The sequence below is a fragment of the Aethalodelphis obliquidens genome, unplaced genomic scaffold (genome assembly GCF_003676395.1).
Source record: "Aethalodelphis obliquidens isolate GAN/ISIS:26980383/991018 unplaced genomic scaffold, ASM367639v1 scaffold74, whole genome shotgun sequence".
Taxonomy (NCBI): domain Eukaryota; kingdom Metazoa; phylum Chordata; class Mammalia; order Artiodactyla; family Delphinidae; genus Aethalodelphis; species Aethalodelphis obliquidens.
The window spans coordinates 8278263-8300635 of record NW_020838018.1 but is presented as its reverse complement, the minus strand read 5'-3'; the positions used below and the strand labels follow the sequence as shown (position 1 = coordinate 8300635).

The window sequence follows — 22373 nt, the reverse complement described above, 5'->3', positions numbered from 1 at the left end:
AGTGGGTTTATGTCTCACCTCATTATTTGGGATTTTATTTTTCCAAGTAAAAAGTTTTCAGTAAAATGTCCGTGTATCGTTGTGCCGTAACTAAAGAGAGGCGGGGAGGAGCTGCCCCAAGTCTTTCCCAGACCCCGCGGCAGCCCCTCTCCTGGGCAGCAGAGCCCAGAGCTGCACCCCTCCACCCTCCGGAGGTGACACCTGCATTGAGCAGAGGCTGCGCTGAGGGTTGGGAGGAGGGCGGAGCACAGGCAGACCTAGAAGAGGAGCCAGGGGAGAGTTACGGAGGACACTTAGTTTGTTTTGACTTTGGTTTATTTAAAAAACAAAAAGCCAAAAAAAACCAAAACAGAACACTTTATATACAAAGTCAAACTGAAACCACGGATTATGGAAAGAGGCGAGACTTATGGGGAACAGGGAAAAGGCTGGGCCAGAGCCAATACCACATTCTGAACATGGGGAGCCAGGGAAAAGAGGTGCTGGTTTCTTCTGGCAAGTCTGGGGTGGCTGGAACAGTGTTCACTGCCAAACACTGCCCAGCGCTAAACGCTCGCTAGCACTGACTGACTCTGTTCCTGCGATGGCCACGGGAGACCCTTCCCCCCAGAACCTGCTCCTGAAACCTGGCAGGATTTGTGCCATCCGGAGGAAGGGGCTCTTACCCCCAGCCAGCTTCCGCGTCTGTTTCTTCAGTTTATTGGCATCACACCTTACAACAGACTCAGAAAGCCTTTTCCTCCCGTCTTATTCTAAACTGGAAGAGGACAGGAGAAAGCACAAGACGAAAGGGCCCCAGGAGGAATCCCAAGGTAGAGGGCAAAATGACATTCGAGGGGTGCAGAAGATGTTGGATTTAGTTGCAAGTGGAACCGGCTTCCTCACTCATCCGTCCCACACGGCACAGACAGACCCCACCCTGACGGCCTGAGCTCCTCTACAGAGGCCGAGCACAGGGGTCAGCCACCCCTGCCTATGGCTCCCAGGTCCTGCTCCAGCTTCTTTCTAGAACCAGAAGGGCTCTAACTTCAGCAGGCTCCATCGCTGACCTCACAGGATGGCAGCTCCTGCACCAGGCCCTCAGTTGCTAGGTGCTGGCTCCTCCTTCTCTACCCAGCTGTCTGCCTGTTTGAAACAGATGTCACGAGAATCGGACTCAGAGGAAGGGCCAAGATCCGAGGACTACTGAGCACTTCCTCCTGGGAGACTCCAGGGTGCCAGCTGCTGACTGATCGATTCCATAAGAAACTAGCGCATGGAGGCGGAAGCAAGGCAAACCTGGGCCCGGCCCCGTGCCGGCTGCCCTGACCCAGCCTCCCCGCCCGGCGGCCGGCTCTCCCAGGAGGCTCACCTTTTCAACCATCCGCTGCACCTCAAGCTGCAGGGGGGTCAGGCGCCTTCGGAACTCCTGTAGCAGCCGCTGAAGCTGGTGCTTCTGTCGCTCCGCCGTCCGGGCCGTCTCCTCAGCCTCAGCCAGCCGGGTTCTCAGCTCCTGCATCTCTGCGGCCAGCGTCTTATTCGTCACTTCAGTGGCTGAGAAGCGGTTATGGCTCTCCTCTGGCGGGGGAAGACAGGAAAGACTGCCAAGCTAAGGAGGGGAGTGTAGGGCCAGAGGGCTGGAGGCTGAGGGGCGGGCCTCCCGCTCGGCTCCTTGCGTCTGCGCCCAGCTGCAACAGGTCCCCGCGCCGCCAGCCACTCACCCAGCTTCAGCTCCAGTGTGTGAATCTTGTTCTCCAGGTAGAGCCGCCCGCTGTCCTGCTGCTCCGCACGCTGCAGCAGGTTCCCCACGTTGATGAGGCTGCCGTTGTGGGACACCAGGCCCTTGTGCTCCACAGGGGCAGCGCCCGGCTTGGCACTCTTCCCAGGAGGAGGTAGCAGGTCCAGGTTTCCTAGAAGGGCCGTGAAAAGACTCAGGGACGGTCCCGGGAGAAAGCAGCCTGCTCCGCTGTCCCCAGAAGGCCGCAGAGCACAGTACGCACCGAAGAGCACCTCCTCAGGGAGCCCCCCGTCTGGGCCCTCCGGGCGGCTGTACTGAAGGCTCCGATACTGGCAGATGTTCTGGGCCACCACCCTGCTGACCAGCTGTTTGGCCTGTAGGAAGCACACACCCAAGATGCCCACGGATGAGAAGGTGCAAGTCCCCCCACAATGGCGTGCAAGAACCTAGAACCACAGCATCCCGAGCCGCGCATGCACACGAGGATGTCGGGCGCGGCATCTCAGAGAGGCCTAGGGCGGGGCATGAGAAGGCACCTGCTCTGCGCTGAGCCGGAGCCCAAGGGTAAGCAGGATCCTCTCCAAGTCTCGCCGATGCAAGTAGCCACACCAGTTGGCATCGAAGAAGACAAAAGCAAGAAGACAGTCCAGAGGGAGCACAGGAGAGGGGTCCAGCTCCTTGGGCTAAAAGAGAAACAAGGAAGAACAGGATTTACAAACAGGTCCCTTGATGCTCAATCACCCAGGACGAAGCCCTTATAAAATCAAGCCGCTTGATATTTAAAATGGATAACCAACAAGGACCTACTGTATAGCACAGGGAACTCTGCTCAGTGTTATACGGCAGCCTGGATGGGAGGGGAGTTTGGGGGAGAATGGATACATGTACATGTATGGCTCAGTCTCTTTGCTGTGCACCTGAAACTGCCACAACATTGTTAATTGGCTATACTCCAACATAAAAAGAAAAGTTTAAAAAACACAAAAAGAATCTAGCAGCTTGGCTGACACACTCACACCTTCCAGTTAGAGACCTGACCCTGGGCCAGGCAAGTCCCTTGGCCTGTAACCAAAGGCCTCTTTGGGGCATTTTCGCCCCAGGGGCTGTCACACACAGAGGAATCTTGGGTGCTCCCAGGTCAGACAGCTCGCTCAGATCCGCCCTGATGGAGATACCGAAGTGCTCGCCTGGATCCTACGAGCATGCCATCCCATAAGCCAGGAACCACCTTTCGTCTTTCGTCTCTCAGAAGATGCCAGAGGTCATTTAGGAAAAGCATCCCTTTCCCAGGAGTGAGTCAGAGGCCTTGCTAAGCTTCCCTATCACTGAGACCCAGAGAGGCACAGAGGTCTCACCATGTCCTGAAGGGATGAGAACTCCATCTCTGACTGATTCGAGGCAACCGACCGGACCTCGGAATCCTCCAGCTTGGCTCCTGCTACAGAAAGCCAGAGATGAACTTGGAGCTGGGAGCACACAGGCCCGGACTGGCTCCACACACAGCCAGGACGGGAGCCACAGAGCCAGGAAGCCGCCACCCGGGCAGGCGCCAGACATACCGAACTCCTCCTCCCCATCGTCCCTCAGCAGCAGCAGTTCGGGGTCCAGGGCCATCTCGCAGAGGTCCTCGGACACCTCGCCCCGGGGTTTCTCTTCTTCCTCTCCCCCAGAAGATGGGGGTTTGGGCAAAAGCCCGTCTTCCTTCTAGGAGAAGCAGACCAAGATGATGAGAGGAACTGCCCCTGTGACTACCAACAATAACAACGGTTAACATCTGTGCGTCAGCCGCGTTCAGGCACCGCGCCGAAGGCGCATACACAACGTCTCATTTAACACACATCGTTACATGGGGGTCACAGAGCAGACCAGGGCGAGTTCCAGATACCTGGGATTTTCCTCAAGAGTCAACCTCAGTCCCGTAAGAAATTTGTTTGACAGTATTTAGGCAACAAGAAGACCCATGTGCTTTAGAAATGTTTAAGAAAATGCAGTGTTCTAGTTAACCGTCAGGTAATCGAAACACCTGTACCCATCAAAGCATTCCTATTAATGGAGACTTCCATGCTGCCGTGTCAACCACGCTTCCCTTCACTGCTCCAGGCCTGCCTCCCTTCTCCCAGGTACACCAACCACCTCCGGGCTGTGTGGCCACGTGGGAGAGTTCGGCGCCCCGCACCTGAGTCACACCAGGGTCACAGAGCGCGTGTGCGCAGTGAGCGAGGGGTGATGAGAGGAGAGCCCTAAAGCACTCTGAGCAGCGCTGGTGCCACGCAGCGCCCCAGTTGTGTTCAGCATTACCATGTGCAGCCCCAGTGCCCATGCACGGGGGCAGAGGTACTCACCGGCGGGGCATCTGACTCGGCAGCTGTGCCCTCACTCTGTACCTCATCCTTGGACTCCTTGGACTCCTCCTTGACCGCTTCTTCCTCCTTGGCCGCCTCCTCCTTCTCAGGTTCAGGTGCGGCCACGACCTTTTCAGGAAGGCTCAGCAGCATCTTATAAATCCTATAGCCAAAATCCCTCTGCAGCATCTCCAGAAACAGCTCAGCCAACACCATCACCTGGTGGAAGAGGCAACAACGGGTCACGAGCATCAAAAAATGGGGTATTCCAAACCCCACCATCCTATACGCCCTGCCCCACAGGCCCCAGACTCCTACACCTACCTCAAAAGAGATCCTTTCTTTTGGCCTCCGGTCCTCCACGATACTATGGATGGACAGGTTTACACAGCTGGGGCGTGCCATGACAGCAGGCTCTAGAGGGGGTGGAGGGGCCTCTGGGAGATCGGTGTCCATTTCCTGCTGTGCAGTGACCTCCGGATTCTCTGCATTCTGTTTAGAGGTGTCTGCTGCCTGCTCTGATGCATCAGCTGCCTGTTCTGTAGGCTCTGTTTCCTGTGACGAAAAGTCAAGAGCTATGACTATCTGGGTCCAGGGGTTAGGGCCCAGGGCCCCTACTTTCCCCACGTGTTCGTAAGGCTCAGCCTCACCACTGGCACCTCCTGGGGCGGGGGAGCTGCCTCTGCAGCTTTCTGCTGGCACAGGGCCTCCCACTCTTCCAAAGTAGGCATGATGGTCCAGATGTCCGGCAGGTACACCACCACGGTCTGGAGCCGCCTCGGGGGTCCCAGCTGCAGGTACTGAAACTCGGCAAAGCGCCACCTGCTCACAGCAGAAGGAAAAATGCAGAACTGACCCATGACATTCGTGAGGGCTTCAGTTTCCAATCAGCATTTAATGAGCACATACTGTGTGCCAAATTCTGACAGTACAGAAATAAAATATAGACCAAGTCCTCAAGAAATGGTTAGTCAGTGGGGAGAGACAAGCAAGCAGACAATTACTATCCGAGGTGCCATGGCAACAAGGAGGAGCATGGAATGTGGCTGTGGGGCCACACCTGATGAGCCTTGGAGAGTCAGCTGGCCTTCAACACACTTACACACCCCTCGCCGTGCTCACGACCACTGCGAGGGCTGGAGGGAGGGGGTGATGAGCAGGGACTAGGGAACAGACGGGAACTAACAGGTCAGAAAGGCCCAGCAGAAGCCTGGCTCCCTGCCGGGTCTCGCCACTCACTGGGCAGCCACTCACCACTTGGTGCAGGCACTCAAGTCGATGCCGGTCTGGGCTTGCGCGCAGCGGATGGCAGTGCGGACGAGCACCTGCGGGTCGCCCTTGGGGTCGAGGCCATCCAGAGAAGGAGACCACTCGCCCCCCACCAACACTACCTCCTCTTCTTTCTGGCCCAGCAAAAACTGCAAAAAGAGACCAGGGGTAAGAAACGAAAAACCAATCATGTGGGTCTCCCACAGGGAGGCAACCTGCCACCAGTGGGGAACAAAGGGTCCGCCACACTGGGGGCGGGAGGGGTATCTCTACCCATGAATGTGAACCCCACATAATTCTGATAAGAAAGAACATCTCTCAGCCATGCTGTCCTCCCAGTAAAACGACTGGTATCTCAGCCCCGAAACCCCGCTTCTATGAGTTCCTGAGCAGGAGCAGAGCTGACAGGAACTGAACATCATCAGTGAGTGAGTCTTGCCTCCTGGGCTCCAGCTCTTACTTTAATTTGCTTCAGAGGATGTTCTGGCGTCTCCCTTGGCTCAGTCATGTCATCCACGAAGAGCATGCAACAACGATACAATTCCTCCAACCCCGGGGAAGAGAGCAGCAGTACCTGGTAGGGACAGCATAAAGGAGACACTCAAGAGCTGTCTCAGCCTCCAACAACGGGATAAAGAGGCAGGACCCCAGCCAACTCACCTTGGAACTGTAAGCAGGGTCACTGTCTGTGGACGTGGGCTCAGCACCAGCGTCTGGAGCTGGCTCCTTCTCAGAAGATGCCTGGATGCGGCTTGGATGATGGAGGGAAAAGGGCTGGCTCAGAGGGAAGGCCGACAGCCAGCTCAGGTGCACAGCCAGAAAATCTGCGGGAACCAGCAGGGTGCGGTAGCGGCGCTGGAGTTCTAAGAAGTCACAGGTGGAGCTATGGGAAGAAAGCAAGGGAGTCCAGATGGAGCCAAGACTAAATTATTCTTAAAAATGGGACCATAAAAGACTTGAAAGAAAAAGGGAGCAGATTATTTTATAATCTGAGAAAAGAAGAGCTTTCTAAGTAAGACACTTCTGAAAAGATAAAAATGGATCAGACTTGACCACTAAAATGTCACAACCTCTAGTGGCAAAATAAAGTCAATCTGGGGAAGGAAAACAAAAAAAGACATCTGCAATATGTGACAGAGAAAAGGGTCACTGTCTTAATATAAAAGGAACCCACAAGTCACTAACAAAGTTCACAAGTCTAAGAGAAAACTGGAAAAACAGACAGCAACAGATAACTTAGAAAAAGAAATGAGACTTAGGAGCTCATGAAAACATGCTCAATCTCACTCATAATTAAATTCAAATCAGGGTATCACTTTTCACCTATCAGACTGACAAAGATCACAAAGCTGGATAACAGTGTTGGCAAAGGCTGGGGGTGCAAGAACCTCACACCTCGTGTGAGAACGTAAACCGATACCGCCTCTGTGAGCGGCCTGGCAATACCTGTCAAGGCTGACAGACCTGTGAGCCAGCTACTCCATCTCTAGGAATTGAGCGCAACAAAATGCTCGCCCCTGTCCACGCAGATGTATAGAGAAGGATGTTTATTATTACAACAATGTTTAGGATAATTAAAGACTAAAAATGGAGAACTGGTTAAATAAATTCTGGTCCATTCATTTAGTAGAATGCTGTGCAGTTGCTAAAAAGAATGAGATCAGTCTAATAAACTTTAACGTAGAATAAATTCCAAGACAAGTGAAAAAGCAAAGTACTGAACGGTATGTACAATAGGCTTCCAGTTGTGTTTTAGGAAAAAAACCACAGCTGTGTGTGTGTGGCTAATTGTTAGCAGTCATGTTCTGACCGCATGAGGAGGCTCTATATTCACCCCTCCAGTGGTGATGATGTGGGGACCAGTATCTCATCAGATTAACCTTGGGAGGCAGGTGGGTCAGCATGGAGAAAAACAAGCCCTGCCTGGGCCTGGAGAGAGGAAGCGGTGACAGGGGAAGAGCAGTGGCAGCCCTCCTTCCCTGCCATCTTGAGGAGGTGGTGCCAGGAGGCTGCCCTCACCTCAGCTCGGACTTAGGTGGACTTGGCTCTGGGGCCTTATCTCTAATACAGCAGCTGGAGCCCTGCATCTCCCCTGCTAGATGGAATCTGGAATTGCTCATCTACCTCTCAGTCAGTGAGTTTCTACATGTGCGGAGTAAGCTTGTGGGCCAGTGTCCTCATACATGCTGTAGCACTTAAAAAATAATTTAGAGCTTCCCTGGGAAACCAGTCCCACGGTTCCTATGACCCCCAGTTTCTACCTGACTTACAACTGGTATTGGGCACCTGGATGTTGATTGATAAGCCTTAATTACAGCCTGGCGTAACAATTTCTGGTGATCAAATCATAAAGTTCTATCAAGGGCACCCATGTCAGTGGTGCTATGCTGGTCAGAACTTGAGATTTTGAAGTAAAAAATCTGTCACATTAAAAAACAAAAGTGAAACAAAAAGGTCATGAGCGCACGCACGCACGCGCGCGCGCACACACATACACTCACTCACTCTTACTCCCAGACTATATCTCACTTACACGAGAAACTGTTACCAGCTACAAGTCTCAGCCCCCACCCCAGCCTCACCACTCACCTGTCCACAGTGTAGGGAGTGAGATGGACTCGGTAAGGAGGCAGGTCATGCCTTGGTTTCTTAGCACCCCAAGGCTCTCCACCAGCCCGCTGTTTGCGTTTCTTGGAGTCATAGTCATCGCTGGAGGTTGATCCATTACCAGAAGGAAGAGACCACACTGTTACATATAGATTCAGTACATACTGGCCTAAAAAGAACTGGAAACCATCTGAATCCCCAACTTTAAAAATAAAGAAGCCATGCTAACAGTCATATAAGAGTGCTACAAAAGACATTAAGATATTTAAATGCTTTTAATAACACAGAAAACCATTCATGTTAAACAAAAAGAATTATACGGAACACTATATATACAACAGTGCCTCAAATGTGCCAAAAAAAGCTTTAAAAAGAAATATTAATGGTGGATACCTCTGACAGATAAAGGTGATGAATAATTTTCTTATATTTAATATAATTTTTTGAAATGAGAAAAAGAATTTAACTGATTTTTTTTTTTACTAAGATATATATATACATATGGCACCATGCTACGGGTTCTGTCAAGTTTCATTAAAAGAGACAGTTCTGGGGCTTCCCTGGTGGCCCAGTGGCTGAGAGTCCGCCTGCCGATGCAGGGGACACGGGTTAGTGCCCCGGTCTGGGAAGATCCCACATGCCGGGGAACGGCTGGGCCCGTGCGCCGTGGCCGCTGAGTCTGCGCGTCCGGAGCCTGTGCTCCGCAACGGGAGAGGCCACAACAGTGAGAGGCCCGCGTACCGCAAAAAAAAAAAAAAAAAAGACAGTTCTGGTAAAAACCCTTAACACTACACATTAGAGTCATAAAAATACTGAAACCCTTCGATCCAGTAATTTCACTCTTAAAAATTTATCCCAAGGAAGTTAATTCAGAAGAAGAAAAAAGGTTATATATAGTAGAAGAAATTCAAGCCGAGTAAGAAAACCACGTGTGGCACTTCCCTGGTGGCGCCGTGGTTAAGAACCCGCCTGCCAATGCAGGGGACACGGCTTCGAGCCCTGGTCCGGGAAGATCCCACATGCCGCGGAGCAACTAAGCCCGTCTGCCACAACTACTGAGCCTGCGCTCTAGAGCCCGCGTGCCACAACTACTGAAGCCCCTGTGCCTAGAGCCCGTGCTCTGCAACACGAGAAGCCACCACAATGAGAAGTCCACGCACCGCAATGAGGAGTAGACCCCGCTCACCGCAACTAGAGAAAGCTCGCGCGCAGCAACAAAGACCCAACACAGCCAAAAATAAAATAAATAAATGTATAAAAAAAAAAAGAAAACCATGTGTGTATCTAGCAATCCTGAATTTTCATAGTAAATAAGTACAGTAATCATACAGCCATTAAAACAATTATGAGGATTACAGTGCAATATGGAACAGATGTTCGATAAGAACGTATAAAAAAATCAGAACTCAAAGATTTAAATTATAAAAAGTATGCATATATATAGACAAAGACTAGAAAAGAACATGGGGGGAAAAAGTAGCAGAAAGTAAATTTGCTTTTCAAAATTATTTTCTAAAGGTCTTTAAGAATGGTTACCTTGGGGATGGGGGGGAAGATAAGGGTAAGAGATTAAGAGGTACAAACTACTATATACAAAATAAATAAGATACAAAGGTGTAATGCACAGCACAGGGAACATAGCCAACATTTTATAACTTTAAATGGAGTACAACTGCTATGTTGTACACCTGGAACTAATACAATATTGTAAATCAACTATACTTTAATTTAAAAGTTTTTAAATGGCTACCTTTAAAGGAAAAGAGGGAATGATATATTTTTATAGTATTTTTAACTTTATATGATAGCATGCACTACTTTATACATTTTTGTAATAAATCACTTATTATAGTATCACTATGTTATGGGGGGCAATAAAAAAAATAATAGAAGAGAAAAAACCTTTAGACCATCATAAAATGCCAGACTGATAAGGGGAAAAAACCCCCATGTCTCACAAGAGAAATAAAATCAATTGTCAATTCTTCGTGCTGAGGTAATGCCAAGTTGATTATATTTACCAGAAGGTGTCTACTCTTTCCCTTTAGACCTGCCTGGGTTGTTTCCCTAGTCATTACACCCCTGAGTAACAAACTTGATTATACTTAACACAAAGTTTTTCTTCTTTTCTCATATTTCTGCCTGGGTAATTTCCTTGTTCATAGCATCTCCCTCCAAAAGCTGCCTTCTAATCTTGCCCTTGTGGGATGTCAGTGCTTCTGTGTCTCTAACAGAAGAACTGTTGCAAAGTCATTTTAACAACTCTCTTCAGCTCACCCATGACTGAAGTGAACTCTTCAGTAAATGCTGTCAACCTCAAGTTAAAGTGGATGTTCCACTGAATTCTGTAAACTCAGCAAGCAGTTTTCTCCCCTTACCGTGTATTGCCAGGAACAGGTTATAAGGCATGACCAGTGGAAGCCATCTCCGTAACCTCAGCAGGATACTGAGATGGTATATCCAGCTGGATAGCCCTGTCCAAAAACCGCAGTAGTCCAGCATTAGCAATCCAAAGGAGACAATGTTTCCTGCCTCCCAAAACCTGAAGTTCAAAATAAAACCTGGTTTCCAGTCAAACGCTAACATGGGTGACTCCATTATAAACTGTTGTTCCCCCTCAGGGTGACCTCATTCCTACTGCCCCCTTTGCAGAATGAGTCTGCAAATTCTCTCTACTGACTGATGGTAATATCTCCCTCCCAATGGTCATGTCTCATTTCTCGAGAAGCCATGACACTGAAGCATTATGGCCAAAGTAACAGAACATAGGTCTTGCACGGGGCTTGGCATGTCCAGGACAATCAAATGCAACTGGCTATACAGAAAGGCTGAATGTGAACCTAAAGCAGGAAGTCAATAGCAGCCACTGATTTCCACCCAGGCTACATTATCCCCGAGGGCACCTGCTGTGATTTTGAATGAAGCCTTTAATAAACTCATGGAATGTAAGAGGTGGAAAGTCCTTGTAAATTTTGAAGACCAAGAAGATGGGTGTATGCAAGACGTATACCAGTAACTTGAGAATGAAAGTGTTTCAAGCAGAGACACTGTGGAAAACAATCCTACACAATCAAAGCTTTCCCGCCTCCTTAGTGTTCACGTGACCTATCCCGAGGGAACAAACAGTAGCTTCAGCACAGAGCCTAGCTACATCACTTTGCCTAAACTTTTTCTCTGAGGAACTCCATGCTCCTTTTACATGTTCTCAGTGGACTGCATTCTCAGCCCTTACCATGTAATAATCTACTGGCCTCTGGGATAGGGGGCTGTTTCCTTCTCAGAACAGTTCTTATTTCAGAAGAGAACCAGAACATGAGAACACCTTCTAGAGTGATGGAAATGTTCTATATCTTAATAGGGGTGAGAGTTACACAGGATTTTCCATTTGTCAAAACTGTCCATCTAAGATTTGTGCACATCAACCTAAATAAATTCTACCTTAAAAAAAAAAATCAAGTACAAGGCAGGGAGCAGATGACAAAGAATGGCAGATACTGATACTTGTTTAAGCTGGGTGATGGGTATGTGAAGGTTCATCATCCTTTTTTACTTACTATGCTTATACTTGAAATTTTTCATAATAAAATTTAAAATGAAGACGGACAGAACTAGAACAAGTCTTCAAAGCAAACTAGTCTAGAGTGTAAGCCCTAGGGATATAAACAAAAGCTTTTAGGGAGAGAGTAAGGCAGGATAAGGAACATGTGAGCCAGAGAAAACAGGAAGTACGCTCCTCCTGGCAGCCCCCAACGCTCACAGATGATACAGGATGGCCTGGGATGCCCCAAAGGCCCAAATCCACCATGCCTGCTCCACAAAAGGCCGTGTCTGCATATCCATGGCACAGACCTGGATTTCTGGGCAGAGTGCAACACACACAGTCTACCACACCACTGAACTGTACAGTGTATTTAAAGAAACACATTTTAGACTAAGAATTAAATTATGCACTGGAGGAAACTAAAAGACAAAACAAATGCACAAACATAAAAAAACCAGAAACAGACTCACAGGTATAGAGAACACACTGGTGGTCACTAGAGGGGAGGAGGTTGGGGGGAATGGGCAAAATAGGTGAGAAGGTATTAAGAGGTACAAACTTCCAGTTACAAAACAAGTCATGGGGATGTAACATACAGCACAGAGGATACACTCAGTGATATAGTAATAGCTTTGTATGGTGACAGATGGTAACTACCTATTGCGGTGATCACCTCGTAATATATAAAAATAGCCAATCTACTGGTATAATATTGTAAACTATGCTTCAATTTTAAAAATACACTGCAGAGTTACTTTTTTTGGACAATTACTATTTTCTTGATAGTTTTGATTCTTGGTGTCTCAATCTTATGCACAAGAAATAAAAACGAAAATTATATTATTAAAAAATTCAATGTGATACTTTGAAAAATGAATTACACCAAATCCCTACTTGCTGAACCAGCTTATGAAGTTCCGATATTTGTATATACATCTCAATGTATCAGCCTATTTCAGGGTAAAGGGACTAGGATCTAGCTGTTGAAAGAGAATGTTAGTGTCAACAGGTGGCAAAAAAAAAAAAAAAAAGGTACATTCTCTTAGAGGCAAATAAAATAAAACACCTTTCCTTTCTTGCTTGACCATCCTCTTACCTTCGGCCCGGATCCAATCGTCCATGAGGGCCCCGAGCAGGAAATCTGTTCAGGTGGCTCAGATGAAGCGTATGGGATGTTTGGAAGAGACTCAGAGCTGCAGAAAGGAAATGGCTGGTGACTCAAAACCTCCTAAATATTTGCCCAACTTTCCTGTACCTTTCTTCCAGTGCGTGAAATACCCACATCTATTCTGAGAGCAGCAACCTAACAGTTACAAGTCCATTCATCCCAAGTACCCCATAAAGCCACACGCCCAATATCCATGCCACTGGTACTCACGCTTCTGAGGAAAGAGTGGGGGAATCCGGTGAGGCTGGAAGATCAGCTGGGGCTGAGCTCCCAGAATCCCTTGCTTCTGGCCCAGGGCTGCCACATGTAGAAGGGGAGGTGCTGGGGACTTCAGTAGGGGCTGCAAGACAGTAACCAGGAAATTCAGGGCATCCCATAGCTGACCTGCTCACTACCTTGGAAAGATGCAGCCCCAACCCCTTGACCAAAGTAAGGTTCCCTCCCACGCCTTTCCAATAAACATGCCAAGGAGAGATGAATACCTGGTTGGAGAGCGTTTGCACCTTGACAGCATTCCAGGGCACTGCCTGGCCTGGGTTGTATGCAGCCTTCACCAGCACCTTCTCACCCAGCTGGGGCAGCCGGCCCTTCACCACACTGCCAGCACACAAGCCAGGAGACCCAGTCAGGAGAGAAACCCTGGCCAAGCCACCCTGACTGTCCCTATGAGGCCCTTGCCATCAAGATTTCTCACACCTTCCATAACAACAGCAAAGCAATGGCATTACAGGGGACCCACCAGCATGGTGACAGAACTGAGTCCAATAAGCATTTCCAGAAGGGGATCAGCCTCAAGCCTACCTTAGCTGAAAAAAGACCTCTTCATCCACCACCCCAAAGTAGTCATGCAAACTGGTAACAATGCCAGTGAAGACCCGCTGCTTCTCTCCACCCTATAAGAGAAGAGTGCAGTTTAAAGGTAATAGGGAGCATTTGTCCATGCTCTGCCATTAGCATCTCATCTTCATCCACCCCGCCCCACCCTCAGCTCAATCAGAGTACTGCACGGATTCCCATGGAAGGAAGCATACATATAGAAGGAAGCATATGTACAGTGAACACAATCAATCTACTGGGGGGAGTCATGCTGATTCTTGGGTCATAAGCTTCTTCTAAGATTTCCAGTTCTTTAATTCCAAGAAGCACCCTAGAGATCTCCCTAGAGCCAGAACCTAGGACTCCCCAGTCACAGATGTCTAGTCGCCTCTGGACTGGCCAAGGACAGGAGTGTCAGGAAGGATGAACACTGTGATGTAAGAATGAAAGCATCGGGCAACCATGCATGCTGGGGTAGTCCCGAGTGCCGAAACTCACTAGATAGGATGCCCAACCTACCTGAAGGTGCCTGGCATTTTGGGACAGGTCTGTGGCCACGGGAGGAGTGAGCAAACCAGGAGGAGGACCCAAAAGAGATGTTGAAGCTGCGCCTATTGGAACACAGAAGCAATCCAGAAACTGCACCTACCATCTTAAGCACTAGTCCAGCTAGAGGAAACGGTAAACCCAAAGAGCAAAGTGGATCCAAGCATGTCCCACACAGGGTTTCGCCGACAACTACTGTGGTCATGCTTTTTCCTAAGAAAAGTCAGCAGCAAATTGCACTCCACCAGGGAAACCCCAAAAGCCACATTTTGAAAGACTAACTCCAAAACACACACTTCCCAGTACTAGGCCAGGTAGAGATAAAGGTGTTCACCTGAGAAGTTGCGTCCCCCTGGTAGTGGGTTGATCCGCTGGCGCTTAAACTGGGACATTGGGAATGCTGTCCTCTTTCAGAGTCTTGGGGAAAAACCTTCAATCAGAAAAGAAATAAATTAGCAGCCCATAGGGAAATTTTCCATCTACCCCAAAAAAGGAACTAAGGATCTTAAGGAAAATGGAGAGATGGATACTGAGAAGGAAAGGAGGAGACGGATGGCGAGAATATGAAAAGGAGCAGGAAATGGAGAAATTACAATGTTCCAGTCAGCCCTCACAATAATCTAGTGGTGGGTGATACTGTTATGTTCTTTCAACGAAAAGGAAACTGAAGCTCGGAGGGACTGAGACTTGCCCGAGGCCACATAACCAGGTAGGTACAAAACTAGGACTCACACCCAGATCTCCCGACAACTTAGAGCTCCTCTCACTATGCCACGCCACCCTCAGATGGTTGGGGAGAGTGGAGGGTTGGAAAGAGCCCCGATGACATTCATTCATTCAATGCATCCGCCAAAGAGTTCCACGCAAGGCCCGGAAAAATGGAGGAGGCTGCTGCCGGAGAGGAGATGGTGTGGGCCCTCTCCCCGGAAGCCCGGCCCGTTGTTCCCCGGACGGGCGGGTGGGAAGACAGCTCCGTGGCCCGGCCGAACGCGAATCCGGCTGCGCGCCCGCCCTCTTGATCCCGCGCTCCCCGGCCCTCGGCTCCCGCCTCATCAGCCGCCGGCGCCGAGTCTCCCGGGGCGGGCCGCGGCCAGGCCACCGTGGGAGGACGAAGGCGCGCGGCTTCTCCTCCTCCCGCCCGCCCCCAGGGCCGAGACCGTTGCCAGGGAGACGGAACTTGCAGGCCGAAGGGGGGCTCGGCCCGTTCCGCGCCCGGATCATCTTCGAGGCCCGGCCCTCGCAGCCCCTCGGCCAGGGGAGGGGCGAAGAGGCAGAGGGGCGGCGGAAGGCCCCGCAACCCACCTGCGGGCCAGGGCCGCGACACCGGGGGGACAAAGACACCCGGAACCACCACAGCCGCTGCTGCTGCCGCCACCGGAAACGCCTCTCCGGAAGCGCGACCACTGGTCGGAAGCTGCCTCTCTCCCGGATATGGTCCCTCCCTCCTCTCCACTGACCTGTCCCTTCCCCCACCCCGGCCTGCCATCCCGCTCCAACTGTGGAGCGGAAGTGCGCTTTCCCCGATCGGATGCGCGTTAGGAAGCCGCGCCTCAGTGGTGTCCTCTCTTACGTGTCCCATTAGAAAAGCAGGCTTCGGAGAATTGGTTCCTGGCCCCAAGACTGCTGGAGCTGGAGCCCCAAACATAAGGGAGCACCTATGCCTCATTCTGGCAGATCCCAAGACCGCAGCAGCAAGAGAACCAGCTGACTGGAGGAGGAGGAGGAGAACCATCTGACCTCCTCCTGACTGGAGGAGGAGGATGCATGATCAGTGGCCATTTCCAGAAGACATCCCTGTGTCTGATTCAACCATCCCTAGCCCTACCCTTCTGTTGGCGGCACACCCCTCCCCACACACCTCCTGCGTACCTGCAGGAGACTAAACTTTCCCCCTTTCTCAATTAACAAAGAGCTAGGAACCTAACAGGCCATATAGTAAGATAAACCTCCACAATATTTAGGTATACATTTACAAAGAGTTCTCACAATCATTTCCTTTAGTCCTCACATCAACCCTTGGGGGATAAGGAGGTCAGGAATTAGTGTCCTAATTCTCAGCTATGAAACCTGAGAGACTTCAATGAAATGACTTGCTCAAAGTCTTGCCGCTAATCACTGGCCATTTTAGTCCCCATTAGTAATCCCAGTTCCCCCTTACCCTCTGACCTTCCCATCACCCTCCAGTCTAGCCTCCCTCCAACACCCTTTCCTATTCATTTAACATTCACCAAGCACTTTGAGACAGTTTAATCTCACTTTACCCTCAAAACAAGCTTGTGAGGTAGGTAGGACAGGCATCATTATACCATTTAGGAGATTAAGTGGGAAGCTATGGCTCAGAAAAGTTAAGGGATTTTTGTCAAGGTCTAAAAGCTAGTATGGGCCTCTGGTTTCAGCTGGGACGTGGAAAGGCTAGTAAGGAGTAAAGCAGCTGAGAATAGACCTTGAAGATTACTCTGCTGTTCCCCATGTTGTCCTTGACTCCCATCCCTGGTGCAGTCTTCAGGCAAGATTCAATGCAGAGGCAGCCAAGAGAGCACCCTTCTCTGTCCTGGGGCTGCCCGTGCAAGTATGAGGAGGAAGGGAGGACTCCAGATCAGTAACTGTCTGCTCAGGAGTGAAGGTCAAGTCCATCATTCTGCGGTTACCTCACCCTGAAGACTGACTCTTTGAGTGCATGATTCCAGAGAGATGGTTGGATCCAGCCAGTTCACAACACTGACACTCCCACAGTCCCCAGCGACACGCTGGGCCCCGACAGATCACCACGCCAAACACACTCCACGGACGGCAGATGAATCAGTAAGTTCACATTGCCTAAGCCCAGGGATTTCTGGCAACCAGGGAGGAGCCCGAGAGCTGCTGCACCTTGGGGCCTCTCAGGGACCCAGGGTTCCTTGGCTGCTCAGAGGAGAAAGACTCAGCCCTTGCCTCAGAGAGAAAACTGAGGCTCAACAGCTTTTCCTGGCAGTGCCCAGAAGCAGCAACAGGGCAGAGGGCGAGGAAGAAGACTTCACTGCACTCCCCCCAGCTGGGGTTACATCCCTGCACCAGGAAGTCTCAGCATACAGTAAGGTTTTTTGCTCGTTGCTTCTTAACCACTAATGATGGCATAAAGGTCTTCTGGAGGGTTTGGCCTGGAGGCCTTTCAGGGAGGTCCCTTGATGCAATCCTGTGGAGAAAGAAAGGAGGCACTAGGCTAGGAGGAAGAAACAAAGGTAACGATGGTCCCAGAGTTGACCAAGCATTGTGGGAGGCCTGGGGATATTAAATGACAGGGATAATCCCCCATTGACCACCCTGAAGGCGCCAGAATTATTCAGTATAGACCCCTACCCCCCAACCCCCGGCATCCACTGTGGCATCCCGTGTGCCCTACCTTGCTTTCCTGGGGAAACCCAGGGAGGTGACCTAAGTTTCAGCTTTGAGGGGTGAGGGCTTGCTGGGCTTATATGAGGATTTCCCATCTTTTGGTCCTGGCTCTGCCACTGACTCACCGTGTGGCCTCGGGAAAATGACTTCCGTCCCCAGCCCAGTCCTCAGCCTCCTCATCCGTAAACGGGGTGCTTTAACCACTTTCTGTTTCTTCCAGCACCCTCTCCAAGACTACGTCTCTCAAATTTTGCAGGGACGGAGATAACAACTGGCAGCACAATCTTGGCATCCTAGCTCATCAGCCTCCTCCCTCTGCCCTGGGCTGGGCCACAGGACTCACCTGGGGTCAGAGCCATCAGGAGGGGCAGCGGCTTCAGCAGGTCGAGGGCTCCTCCACCGGATCCGGTTGAGCAGGACCTTGACCTTGTTCCAGTGGGAGAGATCCCGCTGAGCAGAGGGTGAGAGGGTCACCCAGGGCCCCTCCCCAAAACATACCCCTGACCAAGCTCCCAGAGATAGCTGTCAGCACAGCCAGCACAGATCACCTGTCCCCAACAGGAATCCTCTCGTTTTCTAGCACACATCCCAACCACCCCCGACCTCCGCCGCATCCTGTCACCTGCCCCCACGTACATCCCTCACCTACCCTGTGCCCCTGGGAGGATGGAAAGGTGTGAGCTGGCTCTGCCAGGGCCTCTGACAGCCTGGAAGGGCTGGCGCTGGGCACCCCTACCTTTGGGGGTGAAGCTGTGCTTGCTCCTTCGGAAAGAGAATCCAGTTACCCAAGGCCAGGAACAGGAAGGCACTCATCAAGCCCAGAGCTCAGGGGGTCTGCCTATGGGGACCTGGGCAGGCAAGATGCAGACAGAGACACAACTGTGCCTCACCTGTCTCCTCTGTCTGGCTGAGCCGCTCCCACCGCCCGTGTACCTCACTGCCCGGGGCGTGAGAGGGTGGAGGTGAAGGCGCCAGGGCCGGCTCCTCCTCTTTAGGATCCTGTGCACAGGAGAGACGGGCTTTCAGGGCCTGGCTAGAGGGCTGAGGCTGTTCTGAAGGGAGTCCTGGTTCCAGGGGTCCCCCCATCCTCTGCATCCGCCACTCACCTGCCTGCCCGCTGGCCCGACTGCCCACAGCTCACTCACCCCAGGGGCCCTCTGAGTCTGCAGCTGCAGGCAGAGCTGCTGCAGCCTCGCCATCTGCTCCAGTACCAGGCACAGGTGTTCCAGGTAGCGAAGACCCTGCCCTGGGAGGCAGGCCCAGGCTTCAGGCCCCAAGCCCCCCACCTGTGGGACGTAGTGAGGTAGGGGAGAATTCTGAACTCAACCAGACTCGCACCCTAAGGGGCCAGCAGATGGGGGCAGGATGAGTGAGAGGAGGGACGCACACCCAGCTGGTCTCCCAGTGCCCAGCCAGGCAAAGTGCTGGGCAGGCCCCGGACCTGCCCACCTCCACACAGCTGGGGGCGGGGTGAGGCAAGACGTTCTCACACAACACATCAATGAGGCGTAAGGGAGAAGAAGTTGGGGGGCGGAGGCATCTCCATCCCACGCCTGAGAGTCGGCACTCACCACTTCTGCTTCTTCCAGCCCTGCCTCTAAGTCACTCTCTGCCTTGGTGGCCTCCTGTCCTCCTGCTCCAAAAAGGGGCATTTCATACTCAGGGTCGCTTGGCGGCTTTGGGGAACGGTAATGTGACAAGCTGGCAGAGGAAGTCGGGAGCTGGCGGGACCGCTCCAGCACCTGCTCCAGCTTACGGCTGGCTAGAAGCCGGCTTAGGCGGGCAGGAGGCTCCGTGGCACCCAGGGCCAGGGGCTCAGCGTTCTGCATGGGCTCAGAGTTCAGAGAGTCTTGAGAAAGGCCCGGGGAGGTGGCTAGGGATCTGTCCCCAACCGCCATCTCCACTCCTGAGTCCTGGGAGGCCAGTTTGAGAAGCGGCACCTGCCTCCCAGGTGCTCTCAGCCGGCCATGCCCCTTGCAGGAGTCTGCCGACCACCCTGGAGCGGCATCCGGGATCCGTCTGTAGGTGCTGGTGACTCCAGGCACTACACAACCACGTGCCAGGTCCTCGCCAGCCCCATCTGCAAGGAGAATCAGTCATCAGGCTGGGCAGGCTGCCCCAACACCCCCAGCATTCCTGGCAGCTGGCGACATTCCCTGAGGAGGAGTGTCCTGGGCCAGAGGTGACAGGAGGAGACTGGTTGGCCACAGCCCCGCCCAGATCTCTCTCCAACCCTGGCTGGGAGATGTTAGAATGGGGTTCCCTTTACAAAAGTAATTGTTAGTGATATCTGCCTTGGAGGGGTGAGCACTTTTTCTTCCAGGGAGCCCTCGTGCTCCAGCCCCTGAGCTTGGCCTAAGACCTCTGAGCCATAACTGGGGAGTGGTAGCCTCTTCAAGTGCTCCCCATGGGGAAGTATGACTGTGCCCTAGCCTCAGGGAGAGGGGGAAGGGCGCAAAGAGGGAAGCCTGGGCCGAAACTGGCATCAGGATGCAAAAGGAAGTCCATCCTGGAATTCCTGGGGGGAGATGGGTAGTAAAAATAACAATCGCTACAACCATTTTGGACTTTTGTTCTTTTAAGTGAGAAACAGAAGGTTTTGGAGAGTTGAAAAGGAAAAACTTAAACGGAAGAAAGGGAACCAGGCGGGCAGGAGGAGAAACAGCGTGATCGCCCATTCACTGTCCTCTCCTACAGCTCTCCTGGCCTGTGCCAGGCTCTCCTGCGATCTGGGTGCCCCGATTGTAAGGATGCAGAAACGGAGGCTGGAGACGATGGAGGGCCGCCTTCGTCTCCCTGCCCGCCACGCGGGAGAGCTGGAACGGGATGCCAAACCAGGCCCCTCTGGGCAAGGAAGTCGACCAGGAAGTCCACCCCTGCGCGGCTCCTTTGGAAAGGGGTCCGCCGCCGCGGAGAGAGCTTTTCGCAACTGCGGGCTGGGGCAGGGGCCGGTCAGAGGAGGATCCAGACCGGGAATTAGAGGGAAGTGGACTCGGAGGAAATGGGACGGAGGTGGCGGTCGGTTTAACGCCAGAAGCCAGAGGGTCTCCAACGGGCAAGGCGCGATCCCCCGGCCCTTCCTAAGGGAAGCGGCGAGGAGGGCGCAGCGAGGTCGGGCGGGCTGTGCCGGGTGGGGCGGGGAGCGCAGACAGGGGCCCGGGCACGGGAGTCGGCTCCAGGCCAAAGGTCCCGGCCGGCCCCGGGGTGGGTGACTCACCCCGGCCGCCCAGCGGCTCCACGGCGAAGACGCGCCGCCGGCCCAGCATGGCCCCAATCCCGGCCCCGACACGGCGCCCCGGCCGTGGCCGCTGCAGCCGGACGGAGCGATCCCGGCCGGCGTCCCCGCGCTGCTGTCGGGTATGCGTCCGGACCTGGCTGGGCGAGGCCCCCGGACACTCCCAGCGGGGATGGGGGAGGGACGGCGGGAGGGGTGCGCAGGTGTGCGGGCGCTCGGAGAGGGGCCGCGGGGGCGGGGCCTGGTCCCACCCCCCCGCCCCCAGTGCCGGCGGGGCGCGGGCCCCGATCTGCCGTCCTTCGGGCCCCGGGCGGCCCCGCACTGCCGACCCCGGACGAGGAGCGGGGAGCCCTGCCCGGAGACGCCGTCTGGTTCGTGGCGCGGGGTCACCCCGCCCTCGGTTTCCAAGCGGGGTCTGTCTTCCTGCCGCCGAAATGAACCCGGGCGGGGATGGGGGGCGGCGGCGACCGGACGCGAGCGCGGAAGGAAATGGAGCCGCACGTGCAGGCGGAGGGAGGAGAGCGGACCTGGACACCGGCGTACCCGCGCTCCCAGCTGTGTGCCTTGGGGCAAGTCACTCAGCCACTCAGAAACCTGGCGCGATCAAAGGGGGAAGTGACTCCCGGCACAGGAAGATCCTTTCCAACAACTGCAGAGCGCCTTGGGCTCTGGCCTAGATCTGAACCCCCTCCTCGTCCCACATCTCTTCCTCACCCGGGTACCCTAAAGCTGGGGGCTGGCGCGGGGGGAGGGGGCTTCAGGATCCGGGGAAGCGAAACAGGGGGGACAGGAGGGCAAGCCTGAGGTGCTGGAAGTGTAAATGCTCTCCGGTCCCCGCCCCGAACTCTTTGGGTCCGTGGGATTCCACCCCCCAACCACCCTGAAAGGGGGCCGGCAGCCCAGGCAGACACTGACGGTGAGACAGCCTGGTGACCAGATGGGAAGGTGGGCTCTAAGGAAACCTCAGCCTCCTGAGGAAGGCGACCACCAGGCTGGAAACCTCCCAGCAGGACCTAAATTCCCTGGAGGGAGATAAGGGAGCTGGCGGACGTGCAAACTTGCACCTGAGCCTCTGGGGGAGGGGGCCGGAGCTGGAGCTGGAGGCGTTGGGAGCAAGTGGTTATTAACTGGGAGGGAGAAGACAGTCTGCCCACCTCCAGCTCCCTCCTTCCCTTCTGCCAGCACCCTACGCAGGAGCCGTCAGCAATCAGAGTCACGAACTACAATATTCTAACTTCTGGGAAACAGGCCTACAGCTAAGCCCGGGGAAGAATGAGAGCCTCTCTTAACACCTTGATTTTTCAGGCCAACCTCTTCCCTGCTAGCTGCGGGTTCTCTGGGTTGCCGCCTCCCAAGCCTATCCTCCTGGAAAGCACTGCCCCCCCACCTTCCTCTTTCCCAGGTACAGAGAGGGAGACCTGGGCCTGGGGGAGCTGCTTTACCCAAGTCCAACAGCCTGGGAAGATCCCAGGCCAGGCCTCCCTGGGGAGGAGAGGAGGAGGGCTGGCCATCAGGTGGCTTCCTCCCTCCAAAGTCAGAGGATGGGGAGGTAAAGTGAGGGACCCTTTGCCAGATCTTGTCCTGAATTTGGAGAATGTAGGGCCAGATTCCAAGCAGTCTCCGTGGTGACTCTGGGGCAGGAATGCATCTGGAGCAGGAAGCCCAGCCAGCAGGAATGCAGTGTCTCAGCACAAGGCTCTGTGTGCGCTCAAACCACACACAGAACACACACACAACACACACACACACACAGACACACA

General features: G+C 53.1%; 2 protein-coding genes across 19 annotated transcripts in view; both read right to left on the bottom strand.

The window, feature by feature from the left end:
• Window positions 1–6: 6 nt before the first annotated feature.
• Window positions 7–15514, bottom strand: CCAR2 (cell cycle and apoptosis regulator 2). 8 transcript variants are annotated; one of them, XM_027092058.1, is made up of 21 exons: window positions 15309–15440; window positions 14341–14436; window positions 13980–14071; window positions 13446–13537; window positions 13127–13241; window positions 12855–12984; window positions 12573–12669; window positions 7918–8037; window positions 5989–6211; window positions 5789–5902; window positions 5314–5477; window positions 4710–4881; window positions 4384–4614; window positions 4060–4278; window positions 3277–3421; window positions 3073–3155; window positions 2254–2400; window positions 1980–2091; window positions 1701–1889; window positions 1352–1557; window positions 7–257 (listed from the first exon to the last, which is right to left on the bottom strand). In XM_027092058.1, the coding sequence occupies exons 2-21, from the start codon at window positions 14396–14398 to the stop codon at window positions 15–17; spliced, it is 2952 nt and encodes a 983-aa protein (XP_026947859.1). In that variant the 5' UTR covers window positions 14399–14436; window positions 15309–15440; the 3' UTR covers window positions 7–14. The 8 variants fall into 8 exon arrangements, with proteins under 8 accessions (XP_026947859.1, XP_026947861.1, XP_026947860.1 ...); XM_027092060.1 differs by having other exon boundaries at window positions 3073–3152; XM_027092059.1 differs by lacking the exon at window positions 15309–15440 and adding an exon at window positions 14741–15080.
• A 936-nt stretch (window positions 15515–16450) lies between these two features.
• CUNH8orf58 (chromosome unknown C8orf58 homolog) overlaps window positions 16451–22373 on the bottom strand; it is an 8723-nt gene continuing 2800 nt past the window's right edge. The window contains exons 1-7 of one of the 11 annotated variants that reach the window (XM_027092077.1): window positions 20596–22373; window positions 18950–19458; window positions 18485–18664; window positions 18269–18377; window positions 18028–18140; window positions 17722–17828; window positions 16451–17178 (exon numbers count right to left, since the gene is read on the bottom strand). The exon at window positions 20596–22373 is cut by the window's right edge and continues 2800 nt beyond it. In XM_027092077.1, coding sequence (XP_026947878.1) covers window positions 17067–17178; window positions 17722–17828; window positions 18028–18140; window positions 18269–18377; window positions 18485–18664; window positions 18950–19458; window positions 20596–20644 — 1179 coding nt within the window. In that variant the 5' untranslated portion in view covers window positions 20645–22373 and the 3' untranslated portion in view covers window positions 16451–17066. The remainder of the gene's footprint in view (window positions 17179–17721; window positions 17829–18027; window positions 18141–18268; window positions 18378–18484; window positions 18665–18949; window positions 19459–20595) is intronic. The other 10 variants (XM_027092078.1, XM_027092081.1, XM_027092082.1 and 7 more) reach the window with 10 other exon arrangements.